At 36.7% G+C, this 22,620-nt stretch overlaps 1 protein-coding gene across 2 annotated transcripts in view; it reads right to left on the minus strand.

Annotated features, from left to right (window-relative positions):
- Nucleotides 1-6,313: 6,313 nt before the first annotated feature.
- LOC129569859 (optomotor-blind protein) overlaps nt 6,314-22,620 on the minus strand; it is a 69,764-nt gene continuing 53,457 nt past the window's right edge. For both annotated transcript variants that reach the window (XM_055449047.1, XM_055449046.1), the window contains exons 5-9: nt 14,270-14,416; nt 13,916-13,992; nt 8,264-8,451; nt 8,103-8,138; nt 6,314-7,759 (exon numbers count right to left, since the gene is read on the minus strand). In XM_055449047.1, coding sequence (XP_055305022.1) covers nt 6,876-7,759; nt 8,103-8,138; nt 8,264-8,451; nt 13,916-13,992; nt 14,270-14,416 — 1,332 coding nt within the window. In that variant the 3' untranslated portion in view covers nt 6,314-6,875. The remainder of the gene's footprint in view (nt 7,760-8,102; nt 8,139-8,263; nt 8,452-13,915; nt 13,993-14,269; nt 14,417-22,620) is intronic.

The raw sequence follows: 22,620 nt of genomic DNA on the forward strand, positions 1-22,620 counted from the left end.
CTTTAGTTTAGATTTTTGAATATTTTATTTTCATTTTAAGAACGTTTCCTTGGATTTTTTCAGCACAGCAGCAGGTTATAGTGATTTTGATGCAAGTGGCGGTGATTTTGTTCTCTTGTCTTTGTCATTTTCACGGTACATTTTGAAGAGTCAAGACAATAAAAGGAGGCTGAAAATGTTTTAAAAAGGGATCAGATGTAACAAGTGCTAAAATTTGAACGAAAGAGTTAGGTCGTTCATCGGAACGAAATAGTCCGTTGTTGGGAATCCAAACTTTGGATTTCGACTAAGATGCCGCACTCGTTCATAGACTCCAAAAATGGAAGAAAAAAGCAAGCCATCGCAAAAAAAAACAGAATAAGTTGAAAATTAGTATAAAATGGTATAAATAGCAAAGAAGAGGCATGGAATGGCCCAAACAAAGTGAAATATTTACATTTAACTCAATGTCATCTGAGTCAAAACCATGAAATCTAAACTTATTCGCTTCATTCCAACCAAAGGCGTGTCATTTTTCATTCTTTGGCTTCACTTCAGCGGGCTGTGCTGTGAGCTCAAAATAGAATCAACCTCTCAAGACTAAATGTTAAACCGACAACTGTTTAGAATCATTCCAAATGTAACTAGTCGGTTAAACGAAACAAAAAAAACTGGCTTCAATGAAATTCATGTGCTGCCATTCGGGTTGTTTTTTTTTTTAGTTTTCGTTATCTACGACGGCGTGAAACATTAATTTTGCTTTTTGATCCGCTGAAATTCATTGTAGCTAAACAATTAGTAAGTCACTTGATTGAGATAACGAGAATGTGTAATAAACGCACCTTTGGTTGTGCACACGCATAACATAGAACGCGCTCGCGCTCAAGCTCGTAAGTCGTCCAACGAGGAATGATTGTGTGTTTGCCGTGCAGAATTTATATACTCACACTCGCTGAGAGAGATGTGATGATCGGCTATAAATATATATGTGCATTGAGTGAATAATAATAAATTTTTTTGCCTATGCGCCGGTTTCGGGTTTTGTTTCGTGCAATGAGCGAAACGGAAAAACAATCATGGGTTCGAATCGTCAATGGTTGTTGCTGGAAATCAATTTATACAAACTGAGAGCCGAACCCATTGTCTCGTTTGATGTGAATTTATAGTCTTGATGAGATGAGAGTTAGTTTGTTGTTGTCGTAGCCGTCGTCGTCGTCGTTGGTTTGTGATTCCCATTCGTCAATTAACGATGCGTGCGCATTCTTTTCTAGAATTTATTGGAGTTATTTCAGTGTGTTTTTGTTTTCATTTTTAAATGACTTCCTCCCGAATGTAACTAGCTGTAAGCGTTAAGTGCGTTGGCCGATGATCTATTCTAACGATTAATTTTTTCCACTTAAATCGGGCCACACCGAGGCCTTTCCTTTCTTTCTATCTCTCACTCCCTCACTTTCTTTCTCGTAATTAAGTCTTTGCATTTATGTATTTATTATGTGTAGACATTTTTGTAAATTGGCCACCAAAACGTGTGTATCGGGGTGCTCACAATGTGCACCTTCGCGAACCGAGAAAGCCACGTGAAATGGACAGAATAAACCGAAGAAAATAAAAGATAATTAAATTAATTTTTTTTATGTTTTCGTTTGTCTGTAAGGTCGGAGAAAGGTCACTCTTGGTCGACGGTGTGTGTCGACGGCTGAAACAAGTGTCAGTGTGTGCGCCACGAATGTGGAAAACCGAAATAAGCTGCTGAGTTGTTTGGTCTATAATTAAGTAAAGAAAGCATTTATTACACGAAAATTATCACCCAGACACTGATAATAATAACCATGTCTATTGAAATTGAAACCAATTGTTTCGATTAAATTCTAATTTTTTTTCTTCCCAAATTTAAGGCAGACACAGGTCACCAGCTGACATCTGTAATAAAAAAAAACCCTTTGAATCGATTCGGTTTATCATTTTCGTTTGTACTCTTCGACAACAATCGATTTCGTTTTGCGAACCTTCTCCGGACCCAAAAACATACGTGCAGGAAACGACATTTGAATATACTCTTAAAATTATGTATTTTATGAATAGCAATGACAAATCGTTATGAATTTCCTTCATTCGCATTTCATGGTTAATCATTTTGAACAGACAGGGCAGCGCTGCGTTGTGCGCACTCAGTAATAAAAACCGACGTTGAGCGGCATTTTTTTAAATGAAAATGTTCATTTGATTGCAATTTATGATTGAAAAAACTACTCAACCAAATATGATACGAATGCCACTTTTTATGGTTTTGAAATTGACAAATAAAAACAGAATTTATGCGCCAGGCACAAGCAGAGAAAAGAAAATTACGCTGCAATGCAGTTTTTTTTCAAATGTATGAACAAAATTGTGACTGCACTGCAAACGGCCGTTGCATGAATGAATTCGATCGTTGGCTAGAGTCAGAGAGAGAGAGAGAGAACGAGAGGCCCAAAGACACCACTCGAGGGAGAGAGAGAGAGAGGGCAAGAAGAAATGAGTGAAAGAGAAATAAGACGGAGAAAAAACTCCAAGCAAAAAAAACAACACATGTGACGCACTTGGATCTGTGGTTTTTCAACGCATACGAGCAGAAGAAAACAATTGATTTTTTCGGCCCAAAGACGTTGCCGAAGAGAGAAAAAAAGTTATGAATAACAAAACAATTTCACAGAGCGAAGGAAAAAAACGCCAACTCAACTTACCATATGCTTTGAATACGATGATTTATATACAATTTTGTGGTTGCCGCCGACGACAATCGGTATTACGGTTGCATTGTCATGAAAGAAATTGGGCGTAAGACATGTCAAACGAAGAAAAAAAAAATCGATTTCTCGTACTCTCCCAATGTCCTTTTTTATTATTTCATGTCTTTTCACTCTCTGCGTTGTGTGACCAGAGGATATTTTCATGTATTTTTTTCCCTATCAAATGTGTTATTTTCTTATTCGATTTCTTCGAAAAGTGTGTGTTTTCTTAGTCGGAGTGAAGTTCTTATCGCATTTTTTCTGGTAAAACACGTCTCAATTGCGTTGAAATGTGTTCAATTTCCCTTGATTTCCGATATAAGTTTTCATTCGGAGCGTGTCACATATTTCACCCCGACAAACAAGAAAAAGTCAAACTTTTCAATTTTAATTGCTACCTTTGACAAGACCGATAAAAAAGTCCTACGCAATTTTCATTTGAACTTTTTTTTTTCTTCAGTCGTTTCCACGAAGTGTTTTGCGTTTTCCGTCAATTACCACTCTAACATATCACCTGGCAATTAGTTAATTATAGCGATGGTCTAAAAAGCAATAAGAAAAACTTTTTCTCAAGCTACAAATTAGAAACTTCGGAAACACCGAACTCTATCAATAAATCAACATTTACTTTTCCAGGTGAAATTATATTCAACGCAATTTATTTTAATCAACGGCTTTGTTCGAAACTTGATAATGTTTCCATACGTGTGTTGCCTTTGTCACTTTGACGCAAATTCCATTTTTCTTAACACCACATTTTTCAAATTGACACACAAAGTTTCTTCTCGCTACGCATTTTCCTTTGATTTAAACTCCTTTTTTTCCCTTTCCATTCGATTGAATTGGACTTTCTCAATTAGAACCACGGCCTGTCACTTTACCATCAATTACACTATCACTTTGATTATACTCATTTCGACAAAATGCCTTGGGTTTTCTTTTTAATGATATCCTTTTTAAACGAAACATTTCAACGTGTTTTTCGTCGAGAAGTTTTGATTCGAAATACCGAACCATTTCCATGAAAATTGTTGACTTCCATTGACATGAATGTGCGTCAATTGGGAGGAAAATGGTTTCAGGTGAAAACTGACCTTTTAACTACTCAAGTCTCATCATCAACAATCCACGTCATTTTACAATAATTCATTAGATCTATCGATGTCTAACAGTTCAACAGATTCACACGAATTTTGTTTGCCAACAGTTTTCGAGCAATTTTTTATTGGATTTCTTTTAGCTCAAATAATTCGAATATCGATCAATTCCATTGTTCATTGGTAATCAAAACAACATGTTTATTTTATTTGTAATTGAATTCCAAATATACGTTTGAATTAAATGAATCCCAATGGATCCGCTTAAAATTTAACGTGAGATTAGCGTGGCTTTCGAAAGAAAATCTGGACGTGGAGATTAAAATATGTACATTCGAAAGAAATCACTTGAAGAAAAGTGTTTCTATCATTTTTTGTTTATGTTATCAAGTCACGTAAACAAAATACAAAATATTTAAAGAAATTTCTTACCTTCAGGTTGGAGGAAGATTTAGTTTGAGTTTTGGAGCAAGATGTTGTGTATCCAATTGGAGATTTTTTCACGGGTGAACGCGATACGCTTTGATGAAAGCCTACAGTCGTTCGATGAAGCTTTCATAATTTTAATATACATATTAAATACTGAACGCCTAGACTTTCAATGCTACGAATGCACGAAAGAAGTGGGGATAGCAATGAAAGCCTAGGCGTTCAGTATTTAAAATGTATATAAAAATTATGAACCCACATCGAACGACTGTAGGCTTTCATCAAAGCGTATCCCGTTCACCCGGGTAGTTGGTTATCAATATGAGTTTTGCAATAAATCATAAAACTAAAATTCTTGTTCGGAAATCCGAATTAATCTTCGATTTCGAGCCTTTGATAATAATGCATAATCATCACTAATTGTACATGGATTAAACATGTCTAAACAGAGAGAAAAAGAATTTTCTGAAAGACGATTCGTGTTGAAAAGTCTAATGAAATTGGATGAAAAGACTATGAGTTTAATAATTGAGCCTATCTTCAAGGTCAAAATTAGTTTTAGCACTGCGAATAGTGTAGAATAAATTCGCGATAAAGCGATTTCCAATGAGGAGACTAATCTTTAAAAAAACGATTATTCTTTGAATGCTTTGAATTGGCAAATCAAAGCTGAAATCATCGTTATTAAGTTATTTTGGCCATTTTTTCGTTTTATTTTTCATCGATAAGTGTGAGATCTGTGCAAAAAAACGAATCCATAGAAACCGTGTTATTCCAGATTATTTAATCCTTAGACACAGTGAGATCTTCTCTATGAGAACAATCGTATTAAAAAGATATAAATGTAATTTATGTTTAGAAATAATTATTTACAGCTTATAAGCTGTTGAATTTTCTGTTTTTAGCTAATTTTTGCCAAAAATTTGCGTTCTACGATAAAAAGTTCAAATCAAGATGAGCGAATGAATTCGATACCTACCCACGATGATTTCACCATTGAAATTGTGTATGATATGCTCTGGCGTTTAAAATAGTTTACCTTCAATACCTCCAACGCCGACAACTACCAACAGTTGTTTGCTGGCTTTTGCATACGCCTACATCCATAATTTTCCGCGCTTTTCCCCTCATTGGAACGTCATTAAGCGGACAACCATCAACAGACCATAAAATCCGCAAGAAGAGCATAAGAAGAGCACACAAATCTACCCTCCAAAAAGAATCATCAAATGAAACAATGTCTTTGATTTCAGTTCAATAATATTTAGAATTTATTTACACGATGCTTTCTTCAATTTGTTTCAATCATAATTCAATATTTGTTTGTTTTTTTTTGATTAAATACAGATTACACATTTTGTTGTTGAATGAAATGTTAGCTACGAAAACGAGATAAAACGTGTGTGTGTTTTTTGGGAATAAATAAAATGTCGTTTGAAAACGGTTTGTTGTTTTTTTTTCTCTCATTTTAAATCGAATCTAAATTCCGTGCGCTGTGTTAAATATTGCAGTGTATTGAAAATGTCAAAAATTTGTTTTTTCTTCACTTTATTTTAAATCTATTTTTTAAATAGATTCTTAGAAGCTAACGAAACACGTAGATTTGTGTTGGTGCGAGGCGCTGGCCTCGGGCCATTACATCTTTAGGATTTTCTCAATATATCATTTGTTTTGTTATGAATACAATAAATCGTAGGATCATTATCATCATCATCATCATCATCATCATTTGGGACTGGGTCAAAAACAAAGGACGTGAATGAAGGGGGCTAATAGGGGGAGCAATATACAATTCTTTATACGCAATTAAATTTAATCTAATAAATATGCATAATGAGAAAGAGAGAGTGTTTTTGTGTTGTGTTGTGTAGTGTGTTTGTGTAGTGTGTTTGTGTTTGTGTAAGTTTCTGAGTGAGATTTCTTTCAGTTAAACTTAATCTTAATACGTTTAGTTTACACAATCTAAGTGACGTCCATTCAACACGTCATTTTATCTAAATATTCACTTGTTATTTTTTGTTCTGTTTTTATTCTTCAGGATTTTTTTTGTAGTGTGTCTTTAATTACAAATAAACGAGGATTATACTTTTCATAGAATATTCATTTGTTTTCTTTAATATATATACTTCTTCACATATATACGTTTATGTTGTGAGGGGTTTATAAGGGAGAGGAATTTGTTTAATGCAATTTTTCTTTTAAATGTCTTATTCATGTAAATTGTTTAGCTTGCACTTACTTAAATATATGCCATTGTTTGTATTTATTTTTAAATTTCAATGAGACTTTTTATGATTTTCATTTTTTTCTTCAGTTTTAGTTGTTGTAGGTGTGTGTGTGTTAGTGTGTGTGTGAGTGTGATTAAATTTGTGACCCGTGCTAATGGGTCATTTTGGATTGCGTAACGCATTCAATCGACTCTTCGGTGCTTCAATTCCATTGATGGCTATGCCAATAGTGGAGCCGTTATGCCATTTGAGTGCGGCACGTCGAATGGCTCCGTGGTGATGTTGACATTGATGTCAGGTGAAGAATGATTGGCGTTCAATACCGTATCGGCCTCGCGTAAAAATGATTGCGTTGTAAATGACTTGTCGTCGTGTCACTGATCGACCAAGTCGATACGCGGTGACTCTCGATCATCATGAATCGAACCATTGTTCGGTTTATCTGCATCCAAACCGTTCACCATTTTTTCGATACTTTTCAATTCAGACGGTGAATTTCGCATCGATTTTGTGGTATCATTCGAAACAACAATGGTCGGTGAAACGGAAATGGGCCGTTGTTGTGAATTTAATGGTGGTGAATGTATCGATTGATGGTGATTTCGCATTGGCCGTGGACTACTGCTTAAACTGCGTGGACCCGTTTTTGACGGTGTCACCGCATCAAAAGCCGATCCCGAACCGGATGACGGAAGATTATATGGTGCAAAACGATTATTTGAACTTGACGACAATAAACTACTACTGCCCGATGTGACTGGATTGTTATTGTTATTGCCTTTGAGGGCGTGTAACGGTGATACTTGCGAATGACCTGAATAATGACCGAAAAATGCTGGATGCTGAGCGGCTAGAGCCAGTTGAGCATTGAATAGGTTAAAATTCAAATTTTGATGATTCATTGCAGCAGCCGCAGCCGGATTGTGTAACAATGACAAATGATGTGGCGGATAAATACCGTGCGGATAGAGATAAGGCAATAGATGTGGAGGCGGATGAATCGGCGGACCAACGGATATATTTGGTGCTGGATATGAAACCGAACCCGATGACGATGTATTGTTCGCCTCTTTTGGACTATTGGCCGTTGGACGAAATGCTCCAGTGCTACCGCCAATACTTTCCGAACAACTTGAATCGCTGCCATCACGCTCTGATTCATCACCCGTCGCATTGTGCATTTGCAAACGTTTACGTAGCACATCCTCATTTGATAAGTGCGCATCACCCACGCCAGCAAAATGATTGAACCAAGCCGCTGATTTGATGAAGAAAATAGAAAAAAATAGAAATAACATGATAAGCTATTGGTTGAAATGGATTTCTTTCGATTGGTTTTTTTGTTGCTGCTACACCTACAGTTATGTGTAGGAAGTAAAACAAAATGGACGATTGTGATGGAAATTGATTTGAAGGATGGAACAAGATTTCTTGAGATTAACTTTTTCAAGGAAAAAAATAAATATTTTTTTCTTAATGAATCAAAATCTTTCAACCAATCGATTTTTTTTTGAAATTGAATGATTTGGAAGGCAAAAAGTGGTTTCTGGGATCACATATAGTCAATTTGGATAGAAAAGAATCGAAAATTGTCAATATACCTGCATGTGAATTGCTGTTGAACTGCGACAAATGGCCTGTTAATGGAAAAAGATGGATTTTCATTTGAAATCAACCCAAAAGCAACCGCAAAGACTTTTTACTCTATGAAGAGCAGAAAAATGGTTTGGATTATTCAATAAAAAAAAAAACAAATACTCACTCATAGGCAAAAGAGGGCTTTGAGGTGGTCCAACTACATCAAGAAGTTTATCGTCATCGTCGCCGCACAGATCAGCCCGTGTACGTTGATCAAAGTGATGTAGAGCTCGAGAGCTAGTTACATGTGTTGGATTCAATTTGTCTGAATCGCTGCCAACGCCGCGTTGTGCCAGCAACGCTTGCCTACAACTGGTAGAAAAAACACAAGCATTTCGATTAAAATGTGTTCAAATCAACGATTTCAGTGAAAAATGTATCGATTTCATTAACTATCTTCCTCTCTATAGCAAGATAGAAATAATGCGTACAAATTCAATCAACTGAAAAGTATCGAAGGTGCTGTTGTCAACTAACTCTCGAAATGTGTGCATTTGAAATTGGATGCGGACATAAAAGCAAACGTAGACAGTTTGAACGACTGAAAAATCAATAAATAGTGAATTTTCAATTTTCATGAAAACGATGGAAGATTCAACGGAACAGTCATCTAATCTAGTTGAATTTGCATACGCAACATAGAGTCGGGCGTTTGTGAATATTGCGCGACGATGGCGCGTGAATTGAGTCGAGTGTAATATGCAAATTTAATGTGATAAATTGAACCACGCCTCAACCACTTTTGATCAAATACAAACAAATCCGCCTGTCAATATGCACACGCACATTTGCACAAAAAGCAACACCAACGGCAGCGGCAGCAGCAGTTGCAAAAGGATTATCGAACACAACAAGCGAAGTACAAATTGCCAGTCGGGCTAATAGCAATCATCGTTACTTGAAATGTGTGTATCAATTGGCGTTGCTTCGATGACGTCGAGAAACGCGATGGTCGCGCTCTTGAATGGAATGAAGCGCGAGAATATCAACGTTCTCATCGCTTTTTGCCTGTGATAAGATTTAATCGCACTGAAACTTTATCGACAGAATCCAATTTGTTGGCATGAAAATCAATAAAACATTTTAATAAATTATAAAAATTCGCTAGAAAATTGGCACAACATTGCAACAGAAGTTCTTACGAAGTAGAAGTGTGATGGTGTTTGCCACCCCTTTTGCTGAAAATTGTTTCGTTGACACCCGTCATAAGAAACCTCTATCATTTAAAATTGCGCTATTTCGAGCGATAACACTCGCCACCCATCGATTGCTAGAAAAAATTGTAATCCGAAAATTATAGACCATTCTTCGGCCAGCAGTGTGAATGCATTTTTATTTTCTCCTAATCGAAACATGTGTAGTTTTTTCTTTGTTATGGTTCGCGCCGTCGAAATCAATACGCGTATTTCTTTTCGTGTTCAGGGAAGAAAAAGGAACTCGAGGAGGGTTCCGCATTTTAATATGTAATCGCTTAATATGCACCGTTCCTTTCCGTTCAATGGAAAATTATGATGTGTTTCGTCGAGTATGTACATTGAAACCGTTCATCAAATGCGCGCTTATTTCTTCTCTTTTTTCCCGTTATTCTTCCTTACAACTTTCTTTCTTTTCTCTCGCTCGCTCGCGCGCTCGTTCTTCTTTCCTCTTTCTCTCTGTCGACCCGACGGTTTTTCCGTGTCTTGAAGTTTATTTTTTTCTCGGCTGTTTTGCCGCTCGTTTAGAATTTCATCCCGCTATTTTTTCACCCCGATGGGTGACAGTGCGTGATTCAGTTAAGAAAATTACATGTTCCGTGCATGTGGTTAAAAAAAGAGAAGAAAAAATAAACGGTAAAACGTGCCCCATAACGAAAGAGCAGAAAAAAAAGTAGATCGAAAATTAGAAACTTCAGAGGATTACGGCGTACATACACACAAAAAACAACCACAACAATGACGCAAAATTTTCATGTGTACACAATGGTTTTCGCTTACGGATTTTTTGCACGTCGTCTAATGACTATGTTGCAAATTGTTATGTACGCTGTGTGAGACAAAGCGTCAAATTTAACACATGCACCACACATCACAGCTCGCTTTTTTCTCGCTCTCTTTCTCTTGGTGTATCGTTCAGCCCGAAACGGATTATTCCTTAATCTTTAATGGACGTAAAATGGGCGAATGGAAAAAAAATGGTTAGAGAACGACTGTTTGATGGAATGATGGTTTGCTTTTTACCGTCATTTGAATTTCTAATTCGGAAACAGGGGAGAAAAAGGAAGAAAATTGACGCAATTTTTCATTTACGAAAATCTTGACCAAAGTTCATGACATGTTTGAGCCCGATGTATGGCCGAAATTCGAATAGTAAATCAGATTTTCGTTGTTTTCGATGGAATTTGAATGAATTTCGTTGTTTTCAATCAAATTGAAATGAAGTTTGACCGTGTGACCAAATCGGTGATTTCATCAGCAAAACCATTTTTCTCAGCAGAATATCACAAAAAACTGCCAGCTCTGGCAAAAAAATGTATGCAAAAGTAGAAAAAACACAAGCTGTTCAAAATTGACACATCAAAAATGCCTTTAAAAAACAATGACATTCACTTGATTAAATCTTGATCTGATTTGGAGCAAAATTGATTGATTTCTTCTCTCTCCTAATGCGAATCGTTGTTGATTTTCTCCCAACTTATCCATTTCAATGCTCTCCGTCTCACAGTAGAGACATACATGTCTTTTCAACGTTGATGTTAGTCAATTTGGTTCATCAATGACACGGACTCGAAAATACCAAAATTAAATGGTTTCGATGTTATCGGTCGACGTTGATTGATTGAAGATTACGAAGCGGGATTGATAGTGATTCACCGAAAAATTGACCAACAATAATCCAATCAAGAGCGATAAAATGTGCTGTGTAATGTTTGCATACGTTGCCCGTATCAAGTTTCCCCGTTTAAAATCTGTGTGCATCAGTTGAAAAGTTGAAATTCCTCGTTGTCTCCTTGAAACGAGAATATTGAACTTGGGGTAGTTGGCCACATGTGCCAGCATACATCATGGATTATCATCTAAATACAGAACAAATCACTTCGAATGCGGAAAAATTGCGTAATATAAATCCGTTTCGGATCAAACGTGCCGTCCGACAGGAAAACGTCTGTAAAATTCACATCTGATTACAATGCAATCGTGTATTGGCAATGGGTCTTTTGACATTTTACCGTTCGTCGCCCGCATCGCAAATTCAATTAGCTGCACTGTGTGGCACTTTGTCTACTCTCTACTCGATTCACTAGACTTTTCTTCGGTTTATGTCTCTTTTTTTCTACATATTTTTTCTTAGTTGTATTTTCTAACTTAATATAGTCGTGTTAACTGAGTGAACATTCGTCACCTTTGGCAGCCCACAGCAAATGAGCATTAAAATGTGGAACACATTGCAATTTGTGGCACACTACATGCGGAAAAGAGAGAGAGTGAGAGAGAGAGAGATTGAGTAAGTGACAATAAATTGGCTCATAGAGAGTTTTACACATCGCATTATATCGAAATGCATCGATTTTCCGTCGAAATAGAAAGCAAGAACAAAAATTGCATAAGGCGGCATAGAATCAACCATATCACATAACGTGCCAAACAAAATAAACCGACCAAACAGGATTAACGGACGTGAAAGACATTTTCCTATGCAAGTATTGCATATATTTTTGCTCACTCGCCTCACAACAAACAAAAGCGCATTACACACGTAATACACGGGCAATGAAACGGATTGAACGGTACAAGAGGGCTGTCATTTTGGCCCCGGCTTTCAACGATGAAATCAATGATGATTTTCAAACGTGTAATGCATCAGCTTACAACATAATGTTGGGCTCTTTATTGAAATTGGCTTTCGGATCGACTGTCAACATTCTTTTCAACGCGAGGCTTTTCAAAAGAATGCTAAAGCAAAAAGAAAAGAAATAGACGAAGACGAAACATGAACCACTTTGTGAGTCAATAATGCAAAATTAATCGATTTGAAAATAATTCAACGACTAAGTTCGTGTATTTACTTTCGAAATGTTGTTTTTCTTCGAACTTTTTGTTCTTTTGACCGTGCTTCGATGTTCATCGTATATTTTTGAAACGTTTGGTGTTAGAAACTTGTGGAAAAAACCGCTTTTGAAATCCGTAATCGTGCCCCGTCTCACCGTGTTAAAATAGAAGCAAAAAAGTGTTTCATTCCGTCAGGCACCAAGTTTGATTTAATTATGAATTTACAGCGATGTATTTCGGTCATCGATAGGGCGGAGTTAGTGCGCGATTCAATAATTCATCGAAGAAATCATTTGAAGAAATTCAAATTAATATCGAATTGTCGATTCTTTGTGAATATGAAATACACTTCTTTTGTCTTTGTCACTCGTCTTTTGTGATGGGAGAAAATCAAGCAAAAGAATTGAGTGTTTGACCAAGACAAAGGCAATTTGAAAATATAACTCAGTTTGACAAAGTCAATTGGTTCAGGCATAAATGTGTACAGCAGACGACGTTGACGACGTTTCGTAGCACAGGAAATTAATTCAATTCGTGTCTTTGTCGCACCCGTTTGACTGCCGGCAATGCGATCCCATGTATGAATACCAAACAATTGCCATTTCTTTTTGCGGTAAGCGAACAATTGAACGATATATTTTTTTTTCATTCAACTCGATATGTGTTTTTTTTTTATTCGCTCTCTTTTATACTTGTTTTGTTGATATTGGAATTGCATTGCCTGCGGCATCAAGCGGATATTTCGATATAAATTGTAACAATTGCTTCGCATCGGAATGGAGTACGTATAGATGCGAAAGTGGTTCGATGAAAATAACTTTTGCACGCAAATTAGCTATAGAATGCAAACAATGAGAGAAAAAAAAAATAATAAAAAAAATAGTCAAAGCGGCGAGATGATTGAGTCGCACACATCGTACGTGAGCGCGCGCGCGCCATTGCTCGCAACCACTCCGGATGCCGTTAATTAGAATTCTTCTGGTGAAATCGACAGCAATAAAAATTGTCACCCTTTTTGCCAGCAACAATTGACACTAGCAAATTCCTTGGCATTCCATGGCTGCTTAATCGCACGCCACAGCATGCATAGGGTATTAATTTCAGTGTTTGTGCATCACTTTAGCCACCCCGGTAACCCTTTCAAACAGTCGAAATTTTCCACTCTCTCTCTCTCTCTCTCTGGACCGAAATCGGAATGCCGTTGGGCATTTCTTCTTTTCTCTCCATTGAAATCACACCATTTGAATTGATGCTGTTGTATTCTATTGTGTGTGAACCGAATAAATAACCGGCCAACGAGCGAGCGAGCGAGAGAAACATATCACAATATTTACAATCGCATCGAACAATACGATTGGCGACGACTGAAAACGTCTAAAAAAATTAGTTCAAATAACGTTCACTCCACAGAACAATGACACCACAAAATCGGTTTGTCGGCCCACAATCCCGTGCGAATGCGCGCCAAATTATGCCCAGGGAAAGAAATACGAACAGAGAGAACCATTTGAATACGCACGAAACAATCTAACGAAAAATGTTCATTCACACACACACATTTTTCCACAGTCAACAAAAGTCTTATGACCACAAAATCCAACGGCACCAAACATTCTTCTCACTCCGAATCATTTCATTCAGTTGAAATCACATTTTTTTGTGATAGGTGAAATTCGTTTCTTTCTTCGAATAAATCTATTTATGCTCTCGAATGAAAATAATAAATTGCCCATTTATTTGGGAATACTTACTTTTTTTCCCGTTTACCGGCGCCCGAATCACGAAAACCCTTTGCAAATGGATTGTTGTCGATTTTCAATTGAGTTATCTAGAGGGAATGAAGATTGAGAATTAATTTCTAGGGTAAGATTTTGAGGCCATGGCTTTAAATTCAAGTCTTTAATAAGCAATTGTGAAGATATTTTATTCATAAATGAAGGAAATTCAATTGTGTTTTTTTTCTTCAAGAAAACATCCTACATGCGGCAAAAATCGTTTAATCTTCAAATTTTTTTTCTTAATTTCCTACACATTTTTCTATTGCCTTATTTTCGTCGACTGAAGTGGATAACATCAACAAGTGATTACATACAGCCTACGCTTACCTTTTCATTTTGATATGCAGTGACTGCGATAAATTCGGTTTCCTTGAAAACGTAGGTGCGAAATGTGGAGTAGGGTAGTTTGAGAATATCGTTGGCTCGTACCAAATGAAATCGTGGTTGATATTTATGCATTGAGTTCAGTATCGTCTGTGGAAGATAGAAAGATCATTTAAAAAAATTGCTCAAATGTTGGGAGTTCAACAACAAAATCAAAAAGGTAAAGGAAAGGCGAAATAAGAAAAATTAAGATAGCTGGTCGAAAATTTAATGACGTCGAGTGGAAAGTTTGTGATGTGCAAAAAAAGACTCGTGTCTTTAAATTGAGTCGTCGAATTGGTTTGTTTCTTCTGTTTCATAGACATTCTCATGATATGAGAGACGTGAATTTTGTGTTACGATTTTGGGGAACAGCACAGAAAAAATGCTGGCTAAAAGAGTTAATAATGGTCGTGAATCATCGTGATTTGAATATTTTTCCGACAACAACAACTACAAAAACAAAATTGTTTATTCACAGTCTAAGACCACCAAAGTCGTCATGAATTTCATAAAAAGTACTGTATATTTGTGTTTCGTGTCGTTTGATTCAGGTTTCAGATGATTATTTTCGAATGTTTTTTTTTATTTTTCATTCGTTCTTCTGTCGAATAAAAACGAAACGCTTAGCTCTTATTAATAAGATCAATATATTCGGCCGAATTTGTGGAAGGTGAAGAAATCATTCGAAACAAAACGTAAAAAATAAAAGAAGAAATTAAAAACAATTTTACATAATGAGTTGAGGCGAGTCGAAAAGACACACATCGTGTTAATGCCACCAAATTAAGAATATAAAAAAGCGAAGATTCTCAGCTTAAGACAGCGCGAGTAATTAAAAAGATTACAAGCTCTTCCACTTGAGAACCGTGTGGTGTGAGCGACAGACACACACACACTATTTTTTCTCTTCTTCTTTGGTGTTTTTTTTTTGTTGTTCATTTGGGATGCTCTTGCACAAACACACTCATGGAATATATATAAATTTATGCATAAATGAAATCATAAAATAAAATCAACAAAAATAAACATACGGGACGCGAACGAGTGAGGGAGAGAGTAATGATGAGGAGTCAACGGTGTTGGGAAAGCATTTGTTTAACACAACATTATGCGCGAGAGAGCCTGCGTGAGCCCCGTGTGTGAATGCAAACGAGTGATCGCATCGTCGTCGCCTTGCTCACTCTCAAATTGGATCCGATGAAACGGTGATAATCAATACCATTATTTGCTTTCTGCTTTTGTCTTTGTCCACATTTGCTCATGCTCCGGGCTTTCAACAGATATAAAAAAAAAACGCACATACACACCATTGAGAGAGTTCATTCAGCGCGCTGACCGAACCTTATTTCGATCACATGAACAAAAAAGCACCACGGCCAATCTTATTAATGCACATAATAATTAATTATGAATGCTATTTTAAATGTTTCATTCATTGAGTTTTTGATCCGTTTGATTTCCATTGAAGCGAGTTTTGTACGCGGCGAGCGCGCTCGTTGTGTCATCCATGCAACCGTTTAAATCAAAAAAATATCGGATTTGCATTTCTTCTTTCTCATTGATTTAGATATGGAATTAATTGGTTAAGCTCATAAAACGGATTGCGTTTTTTTTCTTCTGTTTGCATTTCCAACTGAAATGATTGTATCAAGTTCAAAGTTGAAAAAAAAGCGTCGGCAAAGATCAAACAACGTGATATGGTCATTTATGCGATGATTTTATCGCTTTAAATTGCGGAAGAGTGGCACTTTCGAATTGATATCGTCCCAGTTTCACTCGATTTTCTGCATTGATTTGGGATTTTTTTTGCTCGTCTGCTTTTGGAAATGCATTCATTTTTGGTGATTTTGTTGTTTTTTTTTCGATTTCGTGAGAACGCGACAATAACTTTTCACAAATTATCACCGAAGAGGTCGGAAATCTGAGCAAAGCTCTGAACAAAATAGCCGATTTTTGATTGCCGGCATCGAAATCGTTGTATTTCGAGCCAAATCCACATTTTTTTTTTTGGAACTGATCACGCCAAAAATCTTAAACGATTCTCTCCAATTAATTATTTCATTGGATTTTTATTACGTTCGTCACGTCCGCTTCAAAGTATTTCGATTTCTTCGAACGTATAAAATCAAGCGCTGATGAAACGTACCGGTCAAATATCGTTTATTTAATTAGATTGATATCGGTTTGTAATCGCGACGGAGAAGTTTTGACAGAAAACCAACGACAACTAAACCGACTGTTATGAGACTGTCGTCGATCATCAATATTTGCGATCACCTTGATATTTCTTCATTTTATCGTCGTTTTGCCACCAAAAAATTGCCGTCTCTCTAGTCCGAAAAAAGAGACAATGCGCAAGCATCAAACCACACACACCAGAATGTAAAAAAAGAAAAGAAACAAGAACACATAAAAATGGAAATATCAACACCTTTTTTTTACTCTCTCGACTTTTAATTAGCGGTTTTTTCTACCTCTCACTCAATCTCATTAGGGCACGGAACGGCGCGTCACCGTCGCGCACTCATCACATTTTTATAACGAAATCGGGTGTCCAAACCAAACAAAGCGCACACAAAACGTACACATTCAAAATAGCTTGGCTGCCTTTTTTTTATTTTGACTTCGAATAGTGAGAAATGTGGTCGAATCGGGCCGTGGGAATGAATTTATAATGAACGATTTTTCTAATCGAACGAAAAAAAAACAACCAAATCAAAATCGGAATCACTCACAATATCCAATTTTCGATTTATGAGCTAAACATACGACGGAAACGATCAAAACCAATTTTGAATGTCAAAATCACCTTTTACGATACACAGTGCTTTTTTTTGCGCGACATTTGAATGTATGCACTAACAACATATATTTAAAACACTCTCAGTTTAACGCATATTTTACACTGTCGATGATGACTTTTTTCGCGTTGATATTTATTGCGCGTTTGGACATTTCTCGAATGATTGAATAATGAAAATATTTGTTTGTTTTTGACCAATTTGGCATTTCGGAGGTAAATAAGATTACATCAAATCGCATCAATTATAAAAATATCCATTTGTTTGCATTTTTGCAAGGCAATAAAGGTGCTAACACCTAGCTATCATACGATGCAAGTTAAACCATCCTCGTCTAATACCATTGATTTTACATGTAAAATAACAACAAGAGTGACCTCTTGTAGCGGCACAGTTGAAACTAACGAAACAAACACAATTGAACATGTCATTTTCATGTTCAGCGTTGGTTCTGTTGTTTACCGTATAGCCGCAAAGAGATGTCTACAGCTAAGTGGCATTGAATGACATTCAACAACCATGAGTTAAACCAAAATTGAAGAAAAAAATGGTTGCTGCAAGCACCTTACTATTGATGCACAAATCTGGTTGAATAAGTAATTTTTTGGACGTCATAGCCATAAGCATATGAAAAAATGGTATTTTTCCGAAAGATTGTTTTTAATATTTCGGCTGAGACTTGGCATTATCGAAGAAAATTGAGCCGAATTGGCTATTTTAGGATAAATTCATCGAAAATTCGAAGAAAAACACATGATTGTGCGAAAAATTCACAGTAAATGCACCAAGGAAATTTAAAATGTTCCAAGAAATTTATTGAACTAATTGAAAGAGATTATCCAAATCAACGTAAAAAAATTCCGTCAGAGTATCAAAACCCAATAATAAATCGTTCGAATTGAAAATTATGCACAACGAAAATGCATGTGACGCATTCTGTATTGATTTTTTCATTCAAAGACAATCGAAAATTTTTTTTAGTCTAAAATGCGTTTCCAACACTGAATACAATGAGTGCTCTTCCAAATATTTTTCTCTCTGCTGAGCAGACTCTGAGAGCCAGCTCTTTCCGAATTAAAAGAAAAACAAAAATTGTGTCTTGAAAATGTCCCATAATTTATGATTTCCGGTTGGTAGAACAGAGGCTATGTCTCTGTGTCTCATTATGTGTTAAGAGATTGGTGTGGGCTGTAATGGCAGGGACATTAAATCGCCCGAACATAGCTACCAGAGAGAGAGAGAGAGAGACAGTCACCCATAAAAAAATCCGATTCAAAGCCCTGTGTATATGAGTTGGGTAGAAAAAAAAGCGATGAGTACAACGACCACCAAAACGGATTGAGATAAGAAAATGCATCAATTCCATGCTACTTAAACATCAAAAGCCTACGCGCGCGCTGATAATGAAATGCATTGCATTCAATACGGCGTGTGTTTTTATCAATGAATTTGACCTTTTGATGGCTTGGATCTGGAATCTGTGTTGGCCGAAATCGATGTGCCGTCGGGTTGACACATTTTGATTTCTCATCATATTCGATATTCGTTCTTTTAATTGAGAGTTTCATGAAAAGAAGCCGCTTGCGTTATGCGATGAGAATGAGGCGATGATCAACATGGGATTTCTTCAAAAGAGTGTGAGTGAGTGTATGGAATGGGGAAAAAGAGAAGCAAATCGTGTTGATTCTCGGAAATCGAATGGTCGATAAACAAATGAGTGTAAGATCGACGCGAACGGCGCAGCGGCAGAGTGAGAAAGAATGATGCATTTCGGCACTTTCGGTATTTAAGGAGCGATTTTCAAGGGGTTTTTCAAGTGTTTGCATATACAATTGATTTCATCGGCGAGCATTAATAAACACATTCGGGCTGCTGCATCGGTGTGACATTATGTCTTTGTCACCTAATCTAAACAAATATTTTTTTGTTTAATGAACAATCGGCATTTTTTTTCTCCTCTCTGGTTTGTGTTTGCCCCGGCCCCGAAAGAATTCGGTGAGCGATTTACGTGACACACACATCGGTCGCTTGGAACAACAAAAAAATAAAACAGCAGCAAGCCAGAGGCGAAAATCAATTCCATTCGCCGATAATGTCGGTGATTTTTGTCGCATGAAACCCATTGCGGCGGCATTGGGTCTTTGATCTTTTTCTGCAGTAGCAACTGAACTGTTCGTTAATCTCACAACGACAAATGCACAAACAACTACCTGGTCTCACAGCCTTACTCTCTCTCTCCCTCTCTCTCTCTCGCGTCGTTGCTTTTAAGTTCTAAAATAATCAAACCATATTTTACTTTAATACTTTTTCAATGCGAGATTACGCATGCAGCAAACGCGGCATCGTGTTTTTTTTCTCCTTCCTTCTCTCTCCGGTGCAGTAAATGTGCGTACTTGAAAACGAGTCGCTCGATGCTTCTTTTTTGTGCTGCTTGATAAATGGACAGTGGTGGGCAAAAGGCGCGCTCAACAAATTAATTTTTATTGATAGTATTTTTTTGTTCGCTATAGAGAGGAATTGGCCGTTAATTGTCGCCCTGTGACGCGTTACGACTAAGTGCGACTCGATGGTGAGAACAACATTTATAATCGAAACGGCGGCAAATCCACTTGCAAAACCACTCTCACACGCACATTTTAGTATTCATTTGCTTAGTCGCATCTTATCTGGCGGTGTCGCGCGCGCCCGTCGTGCGAATTTGTTTTAGCTTTTGCTTTATCATCGCGCACTTCACCAATATTAAACTTAAATGTCTGTGCATTTTACTTAATCTTAATATTATTCCATTTTAAAAAGGGACGTATACAGCAAATTAGAGCTAAAGAAAAGGCACTTTTTTCTCTCTGTGTCGTTTTGTGCTTTTTTTTAAATGAGTCCATAACCATTGGATCGAGTGAATTATTATGATTACGTTTTACGTGAGCGCGACACACCGAAAAAAGCCACACACGATTATATCGCACATTGGTGACCAAGGTGTCGGACAATGTTCTACACCAAACACGAAAGCAAGGTGAACCAAGTTAAGCTAATTAATGAATGGAGAGCTAAAACGAACCAAAACCTCATTCAAACACTCTTGCTCTTTTTTACGATGAATGAATCTCACAATGCGAGTTTGATGAACATTTTCGTCACTAAGTGGTCTTTCAAGAGGTATGATAATGATTCTAATGGAAATTTGTGGTTTTCGTTTGAAATTTTGATACTGGAAAATTCAAACTTACTCATTTTTTTGTCAATTTAGTCATTTAACGTCGGGGTTTTGTCGAAAATATATCAAACTTTTTATGATTTTGATGATTTTATGGTCGGTAAGTCATAAGATAGTTTTTTGGAAGTTTTTTTTTATTCAAATTCATGATTTTACATAACTGTTTCACCTGATGGCAGTCATTTCCATAGTTTTAATTGCGTTTTTTTTCGGAAATTAATTTTTTTTCAATGAATGCATAATTTGTGGAAATTAAAGCAAATTTCTTTGATTAAATGCATCGTTTTTGGGTGATTCTTATCACAATTTCCATAATTTTGTGTGTTTTCCTGCTTAATGTATGTGCTGTAGACTCGTTTTTTCGTCTTTCAACCACTTTGTACCATTGAAGCAACTTTATAATCATCTTTTTTTTTCATTTTAATGTTAATTTTTGGCACTTTACATGCTTTCTGTTGTTTCATGCTTGATTTCCATAAATTTTTGGCTTGATTTTGTGTTGATGGACCTAATTTTTGCAAGTCTAGTTCCGTTTTCATTAAACTACGCACGATTTCCATTATTTTATCGATACATTTAGTCATTCATGCATAGATTTCGTAGTTTCATTGCTCCGATCAGTGTGATTTTTATGAGTCTACACTCAATTTTTAGAGTTTTATACGAAAAGTTTATGAGTTTGAACATAATTTCAATAAAAAATGTGTTTTTTATTGGCCGATATAAATGATTCGAACGGTCAATTTGTTCTTTTCCCAAGAACTGGCCAATGATGAATTTATGAACATCGTTTATGTTCAAAGCGATTTAATTGTGGGTTTGATCGTCCAATGCCATTTGGACGCAGTAAGTGCAAATTAAATTTAGAGAAAAAAAAACAACTCATCAACCATCCCGCTAGTTTCCGCCATCGACCAAATAATATTTCATTAATTTGGCAATAATTGCCGCTTATGATTTGAATATTTTGAAAAGAATATGCGAGCGCGCGCGGCAAATCGCTAGAAATATGTAAATCAGTGAGCGTGTTGAGAAGACCAACAAAAATGACCATAACCGGACTGGTCTATCGTGTGCGCGCGTGCATATACGAAGAATTTATCACCCAAGCAAACGCTTGAGCAGCGGGATTAAGCAATAAAAAAAATATGCTAGAGAAACGGTTCATGCGAAACAAATGGATTTACTATGGCCATAATTAAAATTTTGGAAATTATATGGCACCGAGTGTGAAATCTGTCTAATTGGTGTTTGTGTATATTTCATATCCAGTCCCAATACCAGCAATACAGAACAAAAGTTCAGCTTTGGAGATTATTCGTCTTGAAGAAAACGGGACGCAGAAAGGCAGAGAGAAAAAAACTTGTGTTCAAGTGCCGAATAAATCACTTCCTTTTTTGTGCAGTTGTGAGAAGAGACAAAATGTGAAGTGAGATTTTGAAGGGTTTTAAGTGCACAAATTTGCGAGTAAAACGCGCTTCTCGACATGAAAATAGATTGTTTGAATGCCGGGCGATGGACAGACCGAACCAAACAAAATGACGAATAATAAACATTTAATAAAAATCAATTTCAATTAAATAACGCGAACACACATAACTCGACAACAGAGATAGAGTGAGCGAGAGATATGCACGGGTGATAGTGTGGAGAATGAGCTTCCCACGGTTCGTGCCCGTTCGTGGCCGTTTGTTTTATTCGTTGATCACGCTGATGACATGACGAACGACTCATGAATATATGTGCTACGGCACTCTCTTTTGCACAGAACAACCCATCAATCCCGAGCCGATTGAAACAAACAACCGTCAGAGAGAGAGAGAGAGAGAGAGAGAGAGAGAGAGAGAGCGAGTGAGTCAACGGATTCGAATGGCATAATTCTCAATGTCGTTAGCATGTGTGTGTTGTGTGTGTGTACGTATCCATTTTGATGTGCATTGTGTTTTTCACAGGCTTCGCTCCACGCTGTAGTTCACTGCAAGTTTAAGTTGTGTCTGCGGCTTAATGAATAAATCATTGCTTTACGTTTCTTTTTGTACAAAAGCGAAAAACAAACACACACAGCCAATGGATTGAATGTCAAAATGGACGCAAGCCCAAAGGACGAAGCCATTCTTTGCGCGTGTGCAACAAAGTAACACTTTCAAGTGATACAATATTGTGTTTTTCGGTGGTTTTGGTGTTGTTTAAAAAAAACCACAAGATTTAAGAAAAGTTCATTGAAGAGTTAAATTATTGTTTATTTCGTCTTGAAAACGTGTACCAATTTTGACTTAAGGTGATTTGAATCATTCATT

The sequence above is a fragment of the Sitodiplosis mosellana genome, unplaced genomic scaffold, assembly GCF_009176505.1.
Source record: "Sitodiplosis mosellana isolate CC-2019 unplaced genomic scaffold, AAFC_SMos_1.0 Smas_scaffold_46, whole genome shotgun sequence".
Taxonomy (NCBI): domain Eukaryota; kingdom Metazoa; phylum Arthropoda; class Insecta; order Diptera; family Cecidomyiidae; genus Sitodiplosis; species Sitodiplosis mosellana.